Source organism: Dendrobates tinctorius, unplaced genomic scaffold (genome assembly GCF_039654945.1).
Source record: "Dendrobates tinctorius isolate UK_male_01 unplaced genomic scaffold, ASM3965494v1 ptg000350l, whole genome shotgun sequence".
In the NCBI taxonomy this organism is placed as follows: Eukaryota; Metazoa; Chordata; class Amphibia; order Anura; family Dendrobatidae; genus Dendrobates; species Dendrobates tinctorius.
Window position 1 is genome coordinate 499,904 of NW_027362016.1, and position 24,382 is coordinate 524,285.

Here is a 24,382-nt window from a genome sequence, read left to right on the forward strand (position 1 = left end):
AGACAAAAGATAGCTGATAGATGATAGATAGATAATAGATAGATAATCACGTGTGGACGAGCAAGAATACTACTCCTCTGCCAGCACATATCATAGGACAAGGAGTTACAATGATTTGTAGTTCATGGCCGGTCACTTGGATAATGACTAATCCTGATGTTTTTAGGTTACAGTTACTAAATACACTAATGTATAACAGAGAACCACGTTAACCATTAATATTTGAAGCTCCAGCTTAGGTCAGGGTTATGTTTGTTCCTTATTTTATAACTGACTGCAGACAACATCAGTCTTGTGATACAAGATGGATTTTACAGGAGGAGAAATTTATCAGTCCAGCTTTAACCCCAAATCGTATCTGGCCTCCTTTTGTAGTCTGGGTTCTGGAAGAGACGACATTCTAACATTTCGCCTAAGAAAGTGCTTTGAGACATTTGGACCAGGCAAGTGCACCTGTTGTGATATTGACCATGCCAGTATACCATGGGCATCTAATAGTCTACAATTATATTTGGACAACTGGTATAGGTGATATATTGCCCTATGTATAGCAGTATGAACCATATCACATAAATACACACATATATCTGTGTTTATACATATATACTATATATATATATATATATATATATATATATATATACTGTGTGTGTATATATATATATATATATACAGTTGTGACCAAAATTATTGACACCCCTGCAATTCTATCAGATAATACTCAGCTTCTTCCTGAAAATGATTGCAAACACAAATTCTTTGGTATTATTATCTTCATTTAATTTGTCTTAAATTAAAAACACAAAAGAGAATGAAGCAAAACATTGATCATTTCACACAAAACTCCAAAAATGGGCCAGAAAAAAGTATTGTTGTAGAAGGATAGGGAAAATGAGGGAAGGTCAGCTCACCAGTCTCGATTGCGATCCATAATCCTCCTGCGCACGGAGTCACCTTGATCAGGGGTGTTGACTGAAGCAAAATGAAAGATAGAATCTCCAGCGCTGGACTTCAGTTAAAAATTCATCATTTATTATAAATTCTTAAAATCGGACAGAAAAAAATATGAATAAGGACATACAGGCAGATGGGGTCTCAGGTGGTCTCCAACCAACGCGTTTCGACCTAAAAGGTCTTACTCATGGTTCACACTAGACCAATACTGACGACTACAAGTAATACAAAAACTAGTAAATCACAGGTGTTGGACAAAAGAATTAATGAAAATAGGGAGTATCCCTACCAGTTAACTCTTGCAAACACTCAGCCTAATGTGGAGCTGAAATATACATTAACCTTTTTACCATTAGTAAATGAAATAATATAAACAAAGATTTGTCGGAAAAACAGAAAAAAATGGAAAAAATAAGAACTGATTAAAAAAATGTCATAAAAATATAATGAATGGCAGGAAAAAAAAAAAAAAAAACCCACAGCCTTCATTGATTGATATAATATTAATAACCAAAGTAACGATCACAAAAATTATCGGAATAACCAGAGTTAAATAAAACTAAATAAATATACATATAAAGAAGAAAATATCAATCTAATTGCAATATTAAATCAAGTCGTTTGTTCAGACCCAATGGTACTCTTGTATTTAATTTAAAAATCCAGAAGGATTCGCGATTTAATAATTTTCTCCTGAAATCACCTCCCCTAGTAGATCTATAGACTTTCTCTATTGCTATAATTTTGAGACTATCAGTTTTACCTCCATGAACAGTTTTACAATGATAAGAAACTGCTGAAATATTATAATTGCTACTAGTAGCTTCTGACAAATGTTTCCTAATTTTCTTTTTAAGAGATCCTATTGTACAGCCTACATATTGTAGGTTGCAAAAAACGCATTCAATAACATATATTACTCCTTCTGAATTACAATTTATGTGAGACTGAATAGGGTATGATATGCCAGTAACACTAGAAGTAAATCTGCTGGTTTTAACCACATAGTTGCAGACTTTACAGGGATGATGTCCACATTTGGAAAAGCCTTTATATGACAACCAAGTATTATTTTTAGTTCTCCTATTGCTGATAAAAAGACTGGGGGATAAGATATCGCTCAAAGCAGGAGCTTTCCTGGCTATGTATCGTATCTGGGTATTGTCCAGAATTTGACCAAGTTTATTATCATTGTGTAAAATAGGTAAATATTTTTTGACAATGTCCGTTATCTTATTGAATTGTGGACTGTACATGGTAGAGAAACTGACTATAGGACGGTCATGATTATTGCAGGAGGCCCGTGTGCGATTCTTTTTCTTGTTAGCAGTAACTCCAGTGTGTACAAGGCTCAAAGGAGATTCATTCAGCAGGGTGTGTCTATCGATCCTGCTGACAATATTATCAGCTTTCCTTAGCATCCAATTAGCATATCCTCTGTCCTTAAGTCTAGAAAGGGTTTTGTTTGATTCTTTGGCAAATGTTGTAGGTGAACTACAATTTCTTTTTAACCTAATTAATTCTCCCACTGGAATGTTTTTAACCACGTGCTTGGGGTGACAAGAATAAGCTTGTAAAATTGAATTTGTATCTGTGGGTTTTCTGAAAGGAAAAACGCAGACCTTTTGGTTGTCAGGATTCACAGACAAAGTCACATCCAGATAATTAATAGATAAATCTGACACTATAAATGTAAATGAAAGATTAAACTCGTTCATATTGATATAGCTAATGAAATCACTAATCCCTGAGATGTCTCCCTTCCAGATCAAAATCAGGTCATCTATATAGCGACCATATAATTATATATTTTGTGCAAAGGGATTATTGTTACATAAGATATATTTCTCTTCCCAAACAGCTACCGTAATATTAGCTAAAGCTGGGGAACATTTGCCCCCCATACTTACTCCTTGTTTTTGTAAGAAAAAAATTCCATCAAATGAAAAATAATTATGTGAGAGAAGAAAGGAAACTGCATCCACAATGAAAGATTGAATTTCTATCACATATGTGCTATATTTGTCCAAAAAGAATGTGAGACTAGAGATAATCACATTGTGTGGTATGGACGGGTATAAGCCCACCACATCACAAGTAATCCATGAATATTCTGGTGACCAATGATAATCATCCAAGGCAGAGATTAACATTTTGGTATCTCTGATATATCCTGGAAGATCAATAACCAAAGGTTGTAGGTAATGATCAACCCACTCTGCCAATTTCTCTGAAAAAGACCCTATCCCCGAAATTATAGTTCTAAAAGGGGGGGGGGACAAATCCTTATAGATTTTAGGAAACGCATGATAAATGGGAATCACAGGGTTCTTGATATTAATATAATCATAGATTTTCTGTGTTATGGTCCCTGTGACTAAACCATCACTTAATAATTTTGACAGATCACGCTGGAATTTAGACGTGGGATCACTAGAAATCTTGGAATAGGTAGCAGAGTCATTCAAAATGCGAAGATTTTCTGAATAATACAGACCAGCATTAAGCACGACTACTCCACCCCCTTTGTCTGCCTGTCTCACCAAAATGTCAGCATTATCTTTTAACTCTTTCATTGCTACTCTCTCTTGTGCTGTTAAATTGTCATATGTCATTTCTGTTATTTTATCAAGTTCCACTAAATCTTTCTCTATTAGTTCTTGGAATATATCTAGAATGGCAGGTCTGGCTGAACTGGATAAAACCCTGGATTGGGCATTTTAAAGAGATCATTTAGAATCCTATTTTTTGGTAAGGAATGTGATTGTAAGTCCCTAAGAGTGGAATAACCTATAAGATCTTTGAAAGAAAAATTTCCATAGGGAAAAATTAACTCTGGAATATTTGTAGATCCAGACAATGACAAAATCTCTGAATAGGTGGACTGGTGGTCAAAATGACATTTCAAAGTTAAATTTCTGGCAAACTTGTTCACATCTAGAAGAGTCTGATAAATATCAAATTTGTTGACTGGACTAAATCCCAGGCCTTTGCTCAGGAGAGTCATATGAGCTTCTGATAGGATATAGCTTGAAAGATTAATTACAGGGCATGTTGATATCTCCTCTTGTTTCTGAAGTGGTAGTTTCTTTTTATGTTTCCTCCCCGCTCTTCTCCGTCGTTTTTTGATCTCCTTACAATAATTCCATCACTACGGATATCCTCAGAATGATTAGTGTTAAAAGAAGCATCCAAGAACTCTTCTGACGTGTTCATATTAGAACTGGAAGACGCTGTTGAATCATGAGACCTGGTGAAGCTGACCCTGCGATCTCTATCGTGAAAGCCTGAAAAACCATGCTGGTATCGTTTTTTGCCTTCTTGAAAGGGACGGCTTTTCTTCCAGGAATAGACCTGGTTCAATTCAAAGTCGCGTTTGTCTCTTGTGAATTTACTGCGTTTTATATCTGCAATATATTCTTCCAGTTTGGAAAGATTTTTTTCCATTCTTAAATTGAATTTGTCAAAATCTTTCACATTATTGTGTTTGTTCAAAGAAGTCTGCATCTTAGTGATCTCTTCTTTAACACAAGTCATCTCCAGTTCCTCATATTTAATAATCAGTTCCATTAGTTTAAAAGAACTTTGTGTAAGAATCTGTTCCCACTCTAATCTGAAGGTGTCTGAGTAGATGAAAGTAGGTCTTTTATTCAGTCTCAATCCTCTAGGGATAAGTTTTTTCATCAGATAGGATTTTAGAGAGGTCATGTCCCACCATAATCTGGTTTCCTTATTTTTCCGATTTTCCAGTTTATTAAAAAGGTGTTCTAAAGACAATACCTCAGAGACCCCACTGCTCACATTAGTAGCATCATCTGTAGAATCAAAAATGGCTGCAAAAATATGCTCCCTATTTCTGTCCAAATCCATGTCCATAGAATTAATATTTATAAACGTCCACAACAATTAGAGAGTAAGGGAGCAAGACTTGATCATGCATATAGTTGTAGAAGGATAGGGAAAATGAGGAGAGGTCAGCTCACCAGTCTCGATTGCGATCCATAATCCTCCTGCGCATGGAGTCACCTTGATCAGGGGCGTTGACTGAAGCAAAATGAAAGATAGAATCTCCAGCGCTGGACTTCAGTTAAAAATTCATCATTTATTATAAATTCTTAAAATCGGACAGAAAAAAATATGAATAAGGACATACAGGCAGATGGGGTCTCAGGTGGTCTCCAACCAACGCGTTTCGACCTAAAAGGTCTTACTCATGGTTCACACTAGACCAATACTGACGACTACAAGTAATACAAAAACTAGTAAATCACAGGTGTTGGACAAAAGAATTAATGAAAATAGGGAGTATCCCTACCAGTTAACTCTTGCAAAACATTCAGCCATTCAGCCTAGACACACCCTGCTGAATGAATCTCCTTTGAGCCTTGTACACACTGGAATTAACGGTAATAAGAAAAGGAATCGCACACGGGCCTCCTGCAATAATCATGACCGTCCTATAGTCAGTTTCTCTACCATGTACAGTCCACAATTCAATAAGATAACGGACATTGTTAAAAAATATTTACCTATTTTACACAATGATAATAAACTTGGTCAAATTCTGGACAATACCCAGATACGATACATAGCCAGGAAAGCTCCTGCTTTGAGCGATATCTTATCCCCCAGTCTGTTTATTAGCAATAGTAGAACTAAAAATAATACTTGGTTGTCATATAAAGGCTTTTCCAAATGTGGACATCATCCCTGTAAAGTCTGCAATTATGTGGTTAAAACCAGCAGATTCACTTCTAGTGTTACTGGCATATCATACCCTATTCAGTCTCACATAAATTGTAATTCAGAAGGAGTAATATATGTTATTGAATGCGTTTTTTGTAACCTACAATATGTAGGCTGTACAATAGGACCTCTTAAAAAGAGAATTAGGAAACACTTGTCAGAAGCTACTAGTAGCAATTATAATATTTCAGCAGTTTCTTATCATTGTAAAACTGTTCATGGAGGTAAAACTGATAGTCTCAAAATTATAGCAACAGAGAAAGTCTATAGATCTACTAGGGGAGGTGATTTCAGGAGAAAATTATTAAATCGCGAATCCTTTTGGATTTTTAAATTAAATACAAGAGTACCATTGGGTCTGAACAAACGACTCGATTTAATATTGCAATTAGATTGATATTTTCTTCTTTATATGTATATTTATTTAGTTTTATTTAACTCTGGTTATTCCGATAATTTTTGTGATCGTTACTTTGGTTATTAATATTATATCAATCAATGAAGGCTGTGGGTTTTTTTTTTTTTTTTTCCTGCCATTCATTATATTCTTATGACATTTTTTTAATCAGTTCTTATTTTTTCCATTTTTTTCTGTTTTTCCGACAAATCTTTGTTTATATTATTTCATTTACTAATGGTAAAAAGGTTAATGTATATTTCAGCTCCACATTAGGCTGAATGTTTTGCAAGAGTTAACTGGTAGGGATACTCCCTATTTTCATTAATTCTTTTGTCCAACACCTGTGATTTACTAGTTTTTGTATTACTTGTAGTCGTCAGTATTGGTCTAGTGTGAACCATGAGTAAGACCTTTTAGGTCGAAACGCGTTGGTTGGAGACCACCTGAGACCCCATCTGCCTGTATGTCCTTATTCATATTTTTTTCTGTCCGATTTTAAGAATTTATAATAAATGATGAATTTTTAACTGAAGTCCAGCGCTGGAGATTCTATCTGTCATTTTGCTTCAGAAAAAAGTATTGGCACCCTCAGCCTAATACTTGGTTGCACAACCTTTAGCCAAAATAACTGTGACCAACCGCTTCCGTTAACCATCAATGAGTTTCTTACAATGCTCTGCTGGAATTTTAGACCATTCTTCTTTGGCAAACTGCTCCAGGTCCCTGATATTTGAAGGGTGCCATCTCCAAACTGCCATTTTTAGATCTCTCCACAGGTGTTCTATGGGATTCAGGTCTGGACTCATTGCTGGCCACCTTAGAAGTCTCCAGTGCTTTCTCTCAAACCATTTTCTAGTGCTTTTTGAAATGTGTTTTGGGTCATTGTCCTGCTGGAAGACCCATGACCTCTGAGGGTGACCCAGCTTTCTCACACTGGGCCCTACAATATGCTGCAAAATATGTTGGTAGTCTTCAGACTTCATAATGCCATGCACATGGTCAAGCAGTCCAGTGCCAGAGGCAGCAAAGCAACCCCAAAACACCAGGGAACCTCCACCATGTTTGACTGTAGGGACCATGTTCTTTTCTTTGAATGCCTCTTTTTTTCTCCTGTAAACTCTATGTTGATGCCTTTGCCCAAAAAGCTCTACTTTTGTCTCATCTGACCAGAGAACATTCTTCCAAAACGTTTTAGGCTTTTTCAGGTAAGTTTTGGCAAACTCCAGCCTGGCTTTTTTATGTCTCGGGGTAAGAAGTGGAGTCTTCCTGGGTCTCCTACCATACAGTCCCTTTTCATTCAGACTCCGACGGATAGTATGGGTTGACACTGTTGTACCCTCGGACTGCAGGGCAGCTTGAACTTGTTTGGATGTTAGTCGAGGTTCTTTATCCAACATCCGCACAATCTTGCGTTGAAATCTCTTGCCAATTTTTCTTTTCTGTCCACATCTAGGGAGGTTAGCCACAGTGCATTGGGCTTTAAACTTCTTGATGACACTGCGCACGGTAGACACAGGAACATTCAGGTCTTTGGAGATGGACTTGTAGCCTTGAGATTACTCATGCTTCCTCACAATTTGGTTTCTCAAGTCCTCAGACAGTTCTTTGATCTTCTTTCTTTTCTCCATGCTCAAGGTGGTACACACCAGGACACGGGACAGAGGTTGAGTCAACTTTAATCCATGTCAACTGGCTGCAAGTGTGATTTAGTTTTTTCCAACCCCTGTTAGGTGTTATAGGTAAGTTACAGGTGCTGTTAATTACACAAATTAGAGAAGCATCACATGATTTTTCGAACAGTGCCAATACTTGTCCACCCTCTTTTTTATGTTTGGTGTGGAATTATATCCAATTTGGCTTTAGGACAATTCTTTCTGTGTTTTTTCATTTAAGAAAAATTAAATGAAGATAATAATACCCAAAAATTTGTGTTTGCAATCATTTTCAGGAAGAAACTGAATATTATCTGACAGAGCTGCAGGGGTGTCAATACTTTTGGCCACAACTGTATATATATATATATATATATATATATATATATACATATATATTCAGCTGGTATCAGTAATATAACTTATTGCAAATAGTGATATGGATTATTGAGGTATAACCTTGGCTTCTCCTGACATATTAATAACCCCTTCGTGACCGGGCCAATTTTTTAAATTCTGACCAATGTCACTTTATGTGGTCATAACTCTGGAATGCTTCAACAAATCCCAGTGATTTTGATACTGTTTTTCGTAGCACATTATAATTTAAGGTAATAGTAAATTTAGATTGATGTGTTTTGTGTTTATTTATAAAAATATCAGAAACTTGACAAAAATGTAAAAAAAAATTGCAGTTTTCAAACTTTGAATGATTATCCCTTTAATCCAGATAGCCATACTACAGAAAAACATTAATAAATAACATTTTCCTCATGCCTGCTTTACATCAGAACCATTTTTAAAACTGTCATTTATTTTGTTAGCCTTTTAGGAGGTTTAAAAATGTAGCAGTAATTTTTCATTTTTTCAAGGAAATTTACAAACTTTATTTTTTTGAGGGACCTATCCAGGTTTGAAGTGATTTTAGGGGTGCTTTATATTGGAAAACCCCAAACGTGATACCATTATAAAAACAGCACCCCCTGACATATTGAAAACTGCTGTAAGGTCGTTTATTAACCCTTCAGGTGATTTTCAGGAATTAGTGCAAAGTGGTATAGCTGGAATGAAAAAGTATTTGTTTACCACCTAAATGTCGCTGACTTCTGAACTGACCGCTATAGCTGGAAGACTCTAAGGCCGCGATTTGGCCATGAACTGCTATGGCAAACATCAGGACCATACAATCATGATCTCGGTGTATCAATTAGAATAAAGTGCATGCCCCCACAATCTATTAACCATTTATTTGATGTAGTCACTTTTGACAGCAGCAACTAAGGGGTTAAACAGATATGGACGGTGCCAACACCGATCATTTGTGATACAGCAAGTTGTCAGATATAGTGGACAGCTAAAAGCTGCTGGATTGTCACCTTTATGGGGATGATATTCTCTTATATCAGGTCTGTATATATACATATTGGCGGTCTTGAAGGGGTTTTAAGATGTGTGTGGAGCTTTTGTAACACAGGCATTTTCTGGTATACAATAATGTAATAATGTATGGGCACAGCTGATATAAGGTACACATCTTATTGCATATAACTGTAGTGCCCCTGAGGGTTCAGTCACCACAGAGGTACTGCATCTCATCCAGAGGTGTGGTACCCCACTCTCAGGTAAGGAGGGAGCACCACCCAGGACTCGAACACCTGCTCCCAACACAGACTATTGCAGCAGGGCACCGTGGACGTACCCTAAGGGAAGTTGGTCTCATCCCAGTCTGGGTAGTAAAGGGTGTTGGGGAAGTGGGTGGAGAAGGTAGGAGAAACTTAGAGAGCAGGAAGAACAGTTCAGAGGGAGGAAGGAAGGTGGAGAGACCTATTGTGAGGCAGCTCCCTGTTAGAAGGAGCTGCAGAGAAAGAAACAGATTGAAGGAAGCTCCTGGAAGGCAGAAGGGGTCCTTGTGGCACGGGAAGTGCGGAAGCCACCCGTGAATCCCGTATCCAGGAACAATCCAGGGACCCAGTTGCAGTGGGGTACTGGTCCCTGAATCTAGTGAAGAATGACCAGACTCAGCTAGAAAGCCAGAGGCAGGGGCACCTCTAGATGCTTCAGCCACAGCCACAGTTATTTAGCTGAAGAGGCAGCCATATAGTAGCAAGGGGAGGCAGAGCAGACGTCGCCCGACAAGGTCCGTGGCTGCTGGCTCAGGACACTGACTGTTAGGTGTTGGGCAAGAAGGGTGAAAAGCCAGCACAGTGAGATGGCCAGGAGAGGTACATACAGATAGGAGTCCTAGAAAGGTGCATCCCGATCTACCTGGGAGTTTGCTGGACCCCTTACCTGGAGGACACAGTGCCAAGCGGGCATCTGTGCGCACCAGAACTGTGGGTAAAGCTTTGGGAAACTGTACCCCAACTGTGCCTTCTGATCATTCCTGCATCACATTCACCATCCTTACCTTTAACATCTACATCTAAATTGCCCTGGGATACAGCTCTACCTGTGGAGAGCTCAACCATCTCTGCTGCCCTGTCACCATCCCAGAGGATCTGCATAGCAGTGTCGGTCCCCGACCAAATACCACAGGTGGCATCACAAACACTTTATTACAAACTTTATTATCCCCTTCATCATCAACCCCCTTTTTATTGGACGCCCAGGGCCACGGACCGGGTCACTGCCGCTTTGACACTTCCCCTATAAGAAGCGGCCTGGTACCGAGTATCCCCACTGTGCTGGCGGGCGATCCATAATAATATACACTGTTCTGGTATAACAGGGCATACTCTGGTATACAATTATGCACAATTTCCTATATACAGCTCTGGCAAAAATTGAGAGACCACTGTATAGTTTTATAAAAATGAGTTTCTCTACAAGTCTGACAGCCATTCCATTCCAGTGTCAGTTGAATTCCAACCAGAGTACACCTCATTCTACTTAATGTGCTTCTGATTAGGTGATCACCTGAACCAAATCTTATTTAACAAAGGAAAGTATAAAACACCCTGCTGTGGTGTTCACAATCCTCTTGCAATAGGGCAAGCTGGATGGCAAAATAAGTGCTAGTAATATCCCAAAAGTAATAGGAACTTTTAACCATGCCAAAGGAGTTAAAAAGAAAAGTCTTGAGTGAAGAAAAGAAGGGCTCAATTCTGGCTTTACTAGCAGAGGGATACAGTGAGCATCATGTTGCCTCCATCATTAAAATTTCTAAGACAGCAGTCCATTACAACAAGGTCAAGCAGCAGACATTGGGGACAACAAAGCTGCAGACCGGCAGAGGGCGAAAACCACTCTCCACTGACCTGGATGACCATCATCTTATTCGAATGTCACTCATCAACCGCAGGATGACATCAAGTAACCTATTAAAGGAATGGCAGCTGGGGTGAAGTGCATGGCAAGAACAGTTCATAACAAGCTCCTAAAGGCAGGGCTCAAGTCATGTAAAGCTAGAAAAAAGCCTTTCATCAATGAGAAGCAAAGGAGAGCCAGGCTGAAGTTTGCCATAGACCATAAGGATTGGACCATAGAGGAATGGAGTAAGGTAATCTCTGATGAGTCTAATTTTCAGCTTTGCCCAACACCTGGTCATCTAATGGTTAGACGGAGACCTGGAGAGGCGTACAAGGCACAGTGTCTTGCACCCACTGCACTGTGGGTGATGATCTGGGGATGCTTCAGCAAGGCTGGAATTGGGCAGGTTAATATTTACGAAGGACATATGAATCAAGCCGCATACAAGGTTATCCTGGAAAAACAGTTTGCTCAGGCAATGTTCCCCAACTCTAAGGACTGTTTTTTCCAGCAGGACAGTGTGCAATGCCACACAGCTAGGTAAATCAATGTGTGGATGAAGGACCACCACATCAAATCCCTGTCATGGCCAGCCCAGTCTCTAGACCTGAACCCCATTGAAAACCTCTGGAATGTACACTCCCTGACAGAAGTTATGTCGCTTATCCATGTTATGTAAATAAAAGCATTATATGACCAGGTGACAAAACTTTTGTCTTGCCAAAATCTGACCATTCTGTGTCCATTAAATAATCAATATTTCTGCATTGATGGCAATTTATTTTCTTAACCTAAACCACATTTCAGAGGGTTTCAGCTTTCAAAAGATTAATTTATATAACCAATGGATGAATTTAATGTCAGGTTATAAGCTTTTATTTGCATAACATGGATAAGCGACAAAACTTCTGTCAGGGAGTGTAATCAAGAGGAAGATTGATAGTCACAAGCCATCAAACAAAGAAGAAGTGCATAATTTTTTGTACCAGGAATGGCATAAGGTCATCCAAAAGCAATGTGAAAAACTGGTGGAAAGCATGCCAAGACACCTGAAAACTGTGATTAAAAATCATGGTTATTCCACAAAATATTGATTTCTGAACTCTTCCTGAGTAAAAACATTAGTATTGCTGTTTCTAAATTATTATAAACTTGCTTTCTTAGCATTGTTTGAGGTCTGCAAGCACTGTATTTTTGTTATCTTGACCATTTCTCATTTTCTGAAAATAAATACAAAATTTAGTGCTTGGAAATTCGAAGACATGTTGTCAGTAGTTTATAGAATAAAAGAACAATTAACATTTTACTCAAAAATATACCTATAAAGAGAAAAAACAGACAAACTGAAAATTTTGCAGTGGTCTCTTAATTTTTGCCAGAGCTGTTTATTGATATGCACTATGTGTGCTGATCAGGTGACACTCAAGAAGGACTTCCTTGATATAAAAGCCCTGCGCCAAACCGCAGGCAGATTTGGCTCTAATAAAGAGAGTGGAGCAGACGCGCTCCAGGGATGTTGCTGAGGCCAGCGCTACAGGACTCAGTGGAAAGTTTACGACATCGAGGTGTCGGCCATCGCTGACAAGGCCCAGATTCTGCACAGAAGGACTCTGAGTTCCACCTGCGCTAGTTGAGACCAGGATCCATGCCCCACACCAGTAAAGCTCAAAAGTAGAGATGGGTGAACCAGAACAGTAATGTTTGTGGTCCGTACAGAACACCTACTGTTTGGGCATGGACTTCACCAGGAAGTCTGTGTTACTGTTTCAGTTCGGTACCCCAAACATCGGGTGTTTCTCACTCTGTCATGTTCATGTCAGCGTGGCAAACACTGTATCTGATAGGCGGCAAGACCATTATCGCTGGTTAAACTTCCTCGCTTCCCCCACTGTCAAATGACAGTGTGAGCCCGCAGCTGTGAAAGGAGGTAAAAAGTTTATCTCCGGTCATTGGCTTTGGCTTCTAAATAAATCTAAAAAAAATGGTGTGGGTTTCCCTGTCTTTTTGATAACCAGCCAGGTAAAACTGAGAGCTGATGGCTGCAACCCTCAGCTGCCAGCATTAGCTGGCACATCCTGTCATCCTCTGGCGAGTGGAATCCTTACGAGTTTAGAGTTTCCCGACAGGTAGCTGTCAAGTTCAGCTAAGAGTTGAGTGCACTCCTTGGTTTTCTGCTGTGTCTGGGAGAAGACAAATTCATCCTGAGCATACCGGCTAGGGAGAATGTCGGCGTTGGTCCGCTCAGTCCTTTGGAGCTATTCTTGAAGAGGTGCTTATGGCATACTTGCAGTCTCAGCCACTGGAGGTTGTAAGTCGACTCCTGGTTCAATTTCGTTACCATTCGAGAGTGACAAAGGTGTAACTGGTGAACTAATTGACCCTGCAAGCCATTTTTCCTCTTCTAAGACTCCCCTTTGTGGGACTTTGGCCACTTCGGTTGAAGGCTCGGCTTCGACACTGTCTTCTGCTTTGAAAAGCAGGGTTGCAGCATATTCCAGTGTAACACAGAAGGTATTGTGACGTCATCTTCCATAGGCCCAACCTTGTAGACTGATATTCCTCACTACGCGATAAGGCACCGCCTTCGAGTGGTGATCCAGCTTTTTCCAGGGTCTTCTGGCTGAAGCTGTTCATCTGACATTGGGGATCAACTCGAATGTTCCACTTCCCGAATTTTCTGTTCAACCAGCTTCCTTACCGTCTGAAGTAAGTGATGGTGTTCTCGGATCCAGACACTTGGACTACTGCCCGTAAAAGGGTCCTCTGAATTTAGTTCTGGTTCAGTGATTTCTTGCCCACTTGGCCCAAACAGTAGCATCTAAGGAGTATAGCCGGTAGTCGCATGGGCTCGGTTGTTGTAAACCCTCACCAACTCGGACACGAATTCTGGCCTCCTCATCTTCTTGTCCTCAAGGGTCCACAATGTTTGTAACAGGGTCCATTTGAAGTGTTCACAGACCCCATTACCTTGTGGATGATACGGCATAGTTTGAGACTTGTCAATTCTGTAGATATGATATAGCTCATCCATCACTCTCCCCTGGAAGCACGCCCATGGTTGCTCATTCGCTTCAGGCACCCATATATGCAGATGTAGTCCTGACAGATGGTTCTGGCTGCAGCTTCAGCTCTCTGATCCCGAGTGGGGGTCACCTCCTCAAACTTGGTGAAGTGATCTGTTATCACCAAGCAATACCTATAGCAAGTGTGTGAAGTTTCAATCATTAGATAGTCGATCATCAAAACCTCGAAGGGCGCTGAGGTTTGGATCACCTGGATGGGAGCTCTCTGTTCCAGGGGTGTGTTCATCTCACATTGATGACATCTTCTGCAAACACCTTCAACCTCTTATCGCAGTTGAGGCCAATATACCAGTTATTGCAACCACCAAAAGGTCTTCTTTACACCGAAGTGGGCACCCCTCTCATGGGCTTCTTTAGCCAGCTGTACGACCAGCATTCTTAGGCCACTACCTGCCAAGTGACATCGAACTCTCAAGGAAGTTTAAGTCTTCAACCCAGCAAGCCATCTTTCAGGATGAGCCTTTCCCGCTGGGCCAAGATCTATAGGGTACTTGAGGGCGAGGTGGACCTAGCCTCCTGATCCGGCCTTTACCCCAGAGAGACCCATTTTCTCAGCTTCACCAGCTACAGATCAGCTTGTTGCAGGTGGATCCATTCATCCCTGGAACAACCAAATATCTCGATGGGCCTGGACTCTTCTCTGGACTATAGCCTTGGCGAACTGCCTAAAATCCAGAATCATGTCACCTTCAAGCTCTTCGTCTATCTTTCTTTGGTCCGGCCTGAGTGACTCAGAACAGAGTATTTGCATGAGTGTTTTGGGCCTATGCTGATGTTTGGATATAGTCGCAATGCTTTGCTGTTCCAGCGAGCCGACCTTCGCATTCTCCAGATGGACCAAAGGGTTGTTGTCCATCTGCACATGTATTTCTGACCTCATCAGGTACTCCACAAATTTCTCCGCCATGGCCCATGCAATCACTAGCAACTCCAGTTTGAACAATCTATAATTGTCAAGATTCTTTCTTTTTCTCTCAGTGACCTACTCTCTCTTCCTTCTTGTACCTGAGCTAATACTGCCCCCGTCCATACCGGCTCCTGTCAGTGTACATTACGAAGAGCTGTGAGATGTCAGCATAGGCAAAGACAGGGGCATCCATTAGCGTCATCTTCAGCGTCTGAAACGTCTCCTCTTGTCGTGGGTCCCACTGAATTGGTTGATGTTTGGCTCCTCTGGCCGTTGCCCACAACAGCTCGTTGAGTGGTACCGCAGTCTTGGTGAAGTCTTTTATGAACCTGTATTAGCATCTGGCTAGCCCTAGGAATGCTCAGTCTCAATTCCCTCAGGTTGGTCGGTGTGGGCCACTTTTGCACTGCAGCCACCTTCTCTGCGGCAGGGTAATGTCCCACACTTGACAAAATGTGTTCCAGGTACTCAATTTCCCACTTCAATAGGTGACACTTCCGGGGCTTAACTTTTAATCTGTGTATTTGAATAAGTTCCAATACTTGTTCCAGTCGGTTAAGGTGATCTTCAAACATGGCAGAATAAATGATTGTGCCATCCAGATATATCAAAGTTGCTTAGAAATTCAGATATCATAAGCAAATTTCCATCAAACACTGGAATGTTCCTGGTATAGTCATCAGACTGAAAGGCATCCGATTGAACTCAAACAAACTCATAAGGAAAACAAAGTGTCATGATGACCCGTCCTGTGTGACGCGACCAGCAGGCCGGTAACTAAAACAACAAGACGCGGCACGTGATACTGTCCTGTGTGACACGGCCCGCAGGCCGGTAACTAAAACATCAAAACAAGGGGAAAGGGGAAACAGTTGCAATGGTGGGCCCAGCGATAGGCAAAGGGGACGTGGAGACCTCCTGCACTCCCCTGTGTCAGTGTCCCTAACGCTCCTAATGTTCCCTATGCCGCTTCCGCATCGGGCGCCGCTCAGGATACCTGTCACACTAGCACACCCTACACCTATCCCTTGCTAGGGAGCTGGGTGGCGCAGGCACTGGCCCCACCGCTGTACTAATACACACTAAGGAAAAACACAAACAGGGAAACACCACTTAGCTTTACTCTGCTGCACTTGCTCCTGGCAACAGAGTCCACAACCAGAATGCAGCTCTCCTCCTGAATCACTGCCACCAAGCTCTGTCAGAGCTACAAGGAAATCCCCTATGACTCCTTCCCCACCAGGGCTAAGACAGCACTGCAAGGAGCGCTCTCCAGCTCCTTCCTCCACCAAGGATAGTTGAAATGAACCCTATCACCAACACTGATTGCAACACCTGTGACTCTTTTATAGCAGCCAGAGCAATCACACCTGCATTATAATCATGTGCACTTAACTAAAAAAACCAGAGTGCAATGACGCTCACCACCACCAGGGACAAATTTAGAACAAAAAACACCACAGTACAGTAATCCTAATGGCCACCGGGGGCAAAAACATCTCTAAGCACAGTTTGAGGGGAAAAAAAAAAGGTTACCTGTGCTTTTTATCAGTCCTGATCCAGCATGGATCATGACAGTACCCTCCCCTTAATGAGGGGCCTCTGGATCCTCAAAACCACTCCTCATCAGGGAACAACCTACAGTGGGGATGCCCAGACCCAGAGTTCACACCAGCAACTACCTGCACGTCAGGTTGATGACAAACGAGCCCGCTGGTATTGGCAACGTTTCTGGAGGCACCACGCATGTCCGAAGTGCTGACCTGGGGAACGAGTTGTGTATGTATATGTTTGGTATGAGCTGGTAACACTCCACAACACACTTCCACTAGATGTTTTTTAGTGGCCACCCATACACTCTCGTTCACACACAGGTCCGGACCTGAACGTTTATTGCCACTCATACGTTTGTCATCATTTGGAGAACTCTTTCTGGGATTGACAACAGAGGCATCCCCTGTGTCACCACACTCACACCCCCCCACTTCACCAAGGGGTACACCCCCCTCCAACCCCTTCCACCACGAGGTCTGCGCCTCCCAGGGTTGGCCAATGGCGAGGGTTGAGACTTGCCCCTACTCTCCTGCAGCACATCTGCTGCTCTCACTGGAGAGGAATGGGTCCGTTGAAGAGAGATGGCAGAGACAGTAGTTCTTAGGCAGCAGCCCTCACATGAATGCCCCCAGCTGACCACTTCCCTCGCCCGCCAATCTATTACCGGGTTGTGTCTTTTCAGCAAAGGGAGACCAAAAACAATAGGTACTGGCATTCCCTCCAAGACGTAGCATGACAATGACTCCTCATGATGTCCTATACGCAGATGGATATTCTCTACGACTTGGGTCAAGCTCCCCTGGCTCAGTGGAACAGAGTTTATGGCCTGGACGCTTATAGGCTGGGCTAGCGTCCTACACCTCAGACCATAAGTCTGGACAAAGCGAGCATCCACCAGACTGACTCCTGCTCCGCTGTCCACAAGCACCGGTATCACCTCCGGTACCCTGCCAGCCAAGACCTCTGCTGACATGGTATGGTACCTTGGGAGGGCAAAATGGAGGAAATGTATACTCCCTGGTCGCCTCCCTCCAAGCGACCAGGGGAATGCGGCTCCTCATATGGCACAGATAATTTGGCGCGCAATGGGCAAGCTTTCAGGCCATGACCAGTCTGCCCACAGTACAAACATGCCGACACCACTCCCCGAACCGTAGGCAGCTCCGAATACAAACTAGCTCCTACTACTTGCATAGGTTCGTCTGGAGACTTGGCATGAACTGGGCAGGCTCTCATAAAATGGCCAGGCTTCCCACAGGAAAAGCATAACCCCCACCACGACGAGCCGCAGACACCCCCTTTTTGTATCAACAACACCGGGCTGTCTGGATTCCTCCGTCCACACTGGTGGGTCCTCCTCCCTAGCGAGGACATCAGGGGGCACTTTTTGTATGTCTTTCCCTGAGGCGTCTATCCACCCGGAAGGCAAGGGACATGGTGGCCTCCAGCAACCTGGGGGGTGGCGTACTGCACCAGAGTATCCTGCAACTTTGGAGACAAACTCTGCACAAATTGACTCTAAAGTGCAGGGTCATTCCACTGAGTGTTAGTGGCCCACCTCTTAAACTCTGAGCAGTACTCCTCAGCAACCCGGGCTCCCTGTTTACACCTACAGAGTTGGGATTCCGCCAGGGCAACGCCATCAGGATCCCCATACACAAGCGCCAAAGCCGCAAAAAACTCGTCCATGGACACCAGAGAATCGTCTGGTAGGGAGAAGGCCCAGGATTGGGGATCCCCTTTAAGAAGGGACATAATGATTCCCACCCATTGCTCTTCACTCCCTCATGAACGAGGGCGCAGCCTGAAATATAATTTGCAAGCTTTTTGAAACACCAAGAATTGATCTCTCCCTCCAGAAAATCTGTCAAGGAGGGATATTTTTGGTTCTGGCTGAGCCTGTCTCTGAACCAAACCCCCAAAGCCCACCAACTGCTGCAGTTGCTGCACCAACTCACCGCGCAGCCCCCTAATCTCCTCAGTAAGGGTTTGCAGCATTTGGGCAAAGGTTTGAACTGGGTCCATGGCTCAGCAGACCAAAAAAAACAATTATTGGTTGGTGATAATGTCACGATGACCCATCCTGTGTGACGCGACCAGCAGGCCGGTAACTAAAACAACAAGACCAGGCACTTGATACTGTCCTGTGTGACACGGCCCGCAGGCCGGTAACTAAAACAGCAAGACAAGGGGAAAGGGGAAACAGTTACAACGGTGGGCCCTGCGATAGAGAAAGGGGACGTGGAGACCTCCTGCACTCCCCTGAGTCAGTGTCCCTAACGCTCCTAACGTTCCCTATGCCGGTTCCGCACCAGGCGCCGCTCAGGATACCTGTCACCCTAGCACACCCTACACTTATCCCTTGCTAGGGAGCTGGGTGGCGCAGGCACTGGCCCCACCGCTGTACTAATACATACTAAGGAAAAACACAAATAGGGAAGCACCACTTAGCTTTACTCTGTTGCACTTGCTCCTGGCAACAGAGTCCACCACCAGAATGCAGCTCTCCTCCTGAATCGCTGCCACCAAGCTCTGTCAGAGCTACAAGGAAATCCCCTATGACTCCTTCCCCACCAGGGCTAAGACAGTGCTGCAAGGAACGCTCTCCAGCTCCTTCCTCCACCAAGGATGGTTGAAATGAACACTATCACCAACACTGATTGCAACACCTGTGACTCTTTTATAGCAGCCAGAGCAATCACACCTGCATTATAATCATGTGCACTTAACTAAAGAAACCAGAGTGCAATGACGCTCACCACCACCAGGGACAAATTTAGAAGAAAAAACACCACAGTACAATAATCCTAATGGCCACCGGGGGCAAAAACATCTCTAAGCACAGTTTGAGGGGAAAAAAAAAAGGTTACCTGTGCTTTTTATCAGTCCTGATCCAGCATGGATCATGACAGTACCCTCCCCTTAATGAGGGGCCTCTGGATCCTCAAAACCACTCCTCATCAGGGAACAACCTACAGCGGGGATGCCCAGACCCAGAGTTCACACCAGCAACTACCTGCACGTCAGGTTGATGACAAACGAGCCCGCTGGTATTGGCAACGTTTCTGGAGGCACCACGCATGTCCGAAGTGCTGACCTGGGGAACGAGTTGTGTATGTATATGTTTGGTATGAGCTGGTAACACTCCACAACACACTTCCACTAGATGTTTTTTAGTGGCCACCCATACACGCTCGTTCACACACAGGTCCGGACCTGAACGTTTATTGCCACTCATACGTTTGTCATCATTTGGAGAACTCTTTCTGGGATTGACAACAGAGGCATCCCCTGTGTCACCACACTCACACCTCCCCACTTCACCAAGGGGTACACCCCCCTCCAACCCCTTCCACCACGAGGTCTGCGCCTCCCAGGGTTGGCCAATGGCGAGGGTTGAGACTTGCCCCTACTCTCCTGCAGCACATCTGCTGCTCTCACTGGAGAGGAATGGGTCCGTTGAAGAGAGATGGCAGAGACAGTAGTTCTTAGGCAGCAGCCCTCACATGAATGCCCCCAGCTGACCACTTCCCTCGCCCGCCAATCTATTACCGGGTTGTGTCTTTTCAGCCAAGGGAGACCAAAAACAATAGGTACTGGCATTCCCTCCAAGACGTAGCATGACAATGACTCCTCTAGATGTCCTATACGCAGATGGATATTCTCTACGACTTGGGTCAAGCTCCCCTGGCTCAGTGGAACAGAGTTTATGGCCTGGACGCTTATAGGCTGGGCTAGCGTCCTACACCTCAGACCATGAGTCTGGACAAAGCGAGCATCCACCAGACTGACTCCTGCTCCGCTGTCCACAAGCACCGGTATCACCTCCGGTACCCTGCCAGCCAAGACCTCTGCTGACATGGTATGGTACCTTGGGAGGGCAAAATGGAGGAAATGTATACTCCCTGGTCGCCTCCCCCCAAGCGACCAGGGGAATGCGGCTCCTCATATGGCACAGATAATTTGGCGCGCAATGGGCAAGCTTTCAGGCCATGACCAGTCTGCCCACAGTACAAACATGCCGACACCACTCCCCGAACCGTAGGCAGCTCCGAATACAAACTAGCTCCTACTACTTGCATAGGTTCGTCTGGAGACTTGGCATGAACTGGGCAGGCTCTCATAAAATGGCCAGGCTTCCCACAGGAAAAGCATAACCCCCACCATGACGAGCCGCAGACACCCCCTTTTTGTATCAACAACACCGGGCTGTCTGGATTCCTCCGTCCACACTGGTGGGTCCTCCTCCCTAGCGAGGACATCAGGGGGCACTTTTTGTATATGTCTTTCCCTGAGGCGTCTATCCACCCGGAAGGCAAGGGACATGGTGGCCTCCAGCGACCTGGGGGGCGGCGTACTGCACCAGAGTATCCTGCAACTTTGGAGACAAACCCTGCACAAATTGACTCTAAAGTGCAGGGTCATTCCACTGAGTGTTAGTGGCCCACCTCTTAAACTCTGAGCAGTACTCCTCAGCAACCCGGGCTCCCTGTTTACACCTACAGAGTCGGGATTCCGCCAGGGCAACGCCATCAGGATCCCCATACACAAGCGCCAAAGCCACAAAAAACTTGTCCATGGACACCAGAGAATCGTCTGGTAGGGAGAAGGCCCAGGATTGGGGATCCCCTTTAAGAAGGGACATAATGATTCCCACCCATTGCTCTTCACTCCCTCATGAACGAGGGCGCAGCCTGAAATATAATTTGCAAGCTTTTTGAAACACCAAGAATTGATCTCTCCCTCCAGAAAATCTGTCAAGGAGGGATATTTTTGGTTCTGGCTGAGCCTGTCTCTGAACCAAACCCCCAAAGCCCACCAACTGCTGCAGTTGCTGCACCAACTCATCGCGCAGCCCCCTAATCTCCTCAGTAAGGGTTTGCAGCATTTGGGCAAAGGTTTGAACTGGGTCCATGGCTCAGCAGACCAAAAAAAACAATTATTGGTTGGTGATAATGTCACGATGACCCATCCTGTGTGACGCGACCAGCAGGCCGGTAACTAAAACAACAAGACCAGGCACTTGATACTGTCCTGTGTGACACGGCCCGCAGGCCGGTAACTAAAACAGCAAGACAAGGGGAAAGGGGAAACAGTTACAACGGTGGGCCCTGCGATAGGGAAAGGGGACGTGGAGACCTCCTGCACTCCCCTGAGTCAGTGTCCCTAACGCTCCTAACGTTCCCTATGCCGGTTCCGCACCAGGCGCCGCTCAGGATACCTGTCACCCTAGCACACCCTACACTTATCCCTTGCTAGGGAGCTGGGTGGCGCAGGCACTGGCCCCACCGCTGTACTAATACATACTAAGGAAAAACACAAATAGGCAAGCACCACTTAGCTTTACTCTGTTGCACTTGCTCCTGGCAACAGAGTCCACCACCAGAATGCAGCTCTCCTCCTGAATCGCTGCCACCAAGCTCTGTCAGAGCTACAAGGAAATCCCCTATGACTCCTTCCCCACCAGGGCTAAGACAGTGCTGCAAGGAACGCTCTCCAGCTCCTTCCTCCACCAAGGATGGTTGAAATGAACACTATCACCAACACTGATTGCAACACCTGTGACTCTTTTATAGCAGCCAGAGCAATCACACCTGCATTATAATCATGTGCACTTAACTAAAGAAACCAGAGTGCAATGACGCTCACCACCACCGGGGGGCAAATTTAGAACAAAAGACACCCCAGTGCAATAATCCTAATGGCCACCGGGGGCAAAAACGTCTCTAAGCACAGCTTGAGAAAAATAAAGCTTACCTGTGCTTTTTATCAGTCCTGATCCAGCATGGATCATGACATAAAGGCTGTCTTCGGGCAATCCTACGCAGCCACTGGAACTTGCCAGTAGCTGTTGGCCAAATGGAGGGAGGAGAAATATTTAGCTTTTCCCAATGCAGGAAGGGACTCCTTGATTCTTGGCAATGGGTAGGACTTCCATATAGTGCACACTTTCAGCCTTCTGTAGTCTACACAGAACCTTAGTGTGCCATACTTTTTCTGGATTAACTCTATGGGGGACTTTGGCTTTCGCAAATCACACTGTTACCCAGCATGTGGGCCAACAGTTCTTTCACCTCCTGATACATCTGTGGCAGAATCTGCCGATATCTCTCTTTAATGGGTGCAGTAGTTCCTGTAGGGATCTCATGTTGAATGCTGTGCAAAAACTCCTCAATATCGCTGCAATAACTGTTCAATCTGTCCATCTTGCCTCTAGGAGAATTCCGTGAGGTAGGCATTCATCTGTTTCAAGAGTTGACCCCCAGCCAGGGGTTCACACCTGCCTTTATAACTATCGAGCATCACTGCCAAGGTTTATGGATCTCCTCCAACAGGTGTCAATCCTATAGTGTCAGCTCTGGTTTGCAGGGTGTCAACAGAAAACTTGCTCCACTTAAAATTATACAATGCACAGGTATTGGTCCTTGCCGCATGGTAGCCAAGGTGTAGGCAAGTAATAATCCGAAAATCATTTCTTCTACATCTATTGGCTCAATCTGTATGTCCATACCCTCCAAGGATGTATAGGCCAGTACTGGCATAGTGACTATAGTCTGTCCCACCAGCAACATCACAGTAGCTTCGGGGAGTAGCAACATTTTTCCAAGATGCTGGCAAGCAGCGGGTAACTTCTGAATATGGCTGACTCGCATGAGTTGCTGAAACACCTTCAGACTGACTGGATCATGTCTGGCGTGGGTCCAGTTGGTTTTATCCCAGCTCTTGCAAAGAATTGTCCAACTTCTTTTAGTACGTTTATGCCTAGGGTTACAATGAGTCCTCCTCTTACAGACCCCTTGGTCAACATTATTCCCATTTGACCCATGTCTTTTCCACACACTGGAATAGGTAGTTGATTTGTCGCCACCAGTCGGATGATGTATTCTTGTTTAGATTGAGCAAACTCGGGGAAGTGGCTCTGGAAATACGCTTCTGGCAAAGCAGTTACCTGGGACCCTGTGGCCATTAAACAGCAGAGGCGCTGCCCATTGAATTCAGCCCAGATAATGGGTCTCTCAGAGACAATTCCTCAGTGTTCTCTCCTCCGCCCTCTGAGGCATGAAACCACTCAGTGTGCTCCACAACGGTGGGGTTCGCTAGTTTACCGGGTGCCATGTCTCCTCCTTTCTCAACTCTAACAGTCTCTTGAAATATGCCTCCTTCCACTGCAGGTCTAACACTCTGTGCACATAGCCCATCTCCAATGCGGCGGGGCTCAGGAGAAACAACTTTCCAATGCTGACCTCCTTTCACATGTGGCCGTGTGCTCAGAAAGGATCTCTCGGTCCAGCAACTAGTTGATCCTGCAGCACTTCATCCAATGGACCCAGTCCTCAGTGTCCATCTTGTGTCTTCTTGGTGATTTGGGCGGTCACTTTTTGCAGTGCATTAACATCCTGAGCTATGGCCTCACTTTACCCTTAAACGAACTGGAACATCTGCATGCAAAGGCGCCCTAGGTATGTGGTGTCGCCATGCATGTCCTCCAGGATTTTTACTACCTTATCCACAGTGTCCCTGTCCCTAGGTGGGTGATACATAACCACCTGCCGGGCCTCCCCATCAAGGGTCAGGAGGGCTAACTCAGCTTGAGCATGAGTGTATACATGCAAAGCATGCTTTTCAGCCTCTCTACCCAGTCCCACAACAATATGTTGATCCCCAAGAACTTGGGAAGGGTCCATTAATGAGGAGATACTGCCATCTGCTGGCCAGGCAAAATCAAGTGGAACCAAATTGTGCTGGAATATTTGCAGGGGAACGACTTTGTGTGCTGGACCTGATCAGGTGACACACAGGAAGGCTTTCCTTGATATAAAAGGTCTGCTCACCAAAC

The 24,382-nt window shown here is 44.2% G+C and overlaps 1 protein-coding gene across 1 annotated transcript in view; it reads left to right on the forward strand.

Moving 5' to 3' along the window:
* The first annotated feature begins 259 nt into the window (after window positions 1-259).
* LOC141075050 (nicotinamide N-methyltransferase-like) overlaps window positions 260-24,382 on the forward strand; it is a 56,762-nt gene continuing 32,639 nt past the window's right edge. Inside the window, exon 1 of the mRNA XM_073562398.1 lies at window positions 260-443. Within this exon, the coding sequence (XP_073418499.1) occupies window positions 305-443 (139 nt within the window). The 5' untranslated portion in view covers window positions 260-304. The remainder of the gene's footprint in view (window positions 444-24,382) is intronic.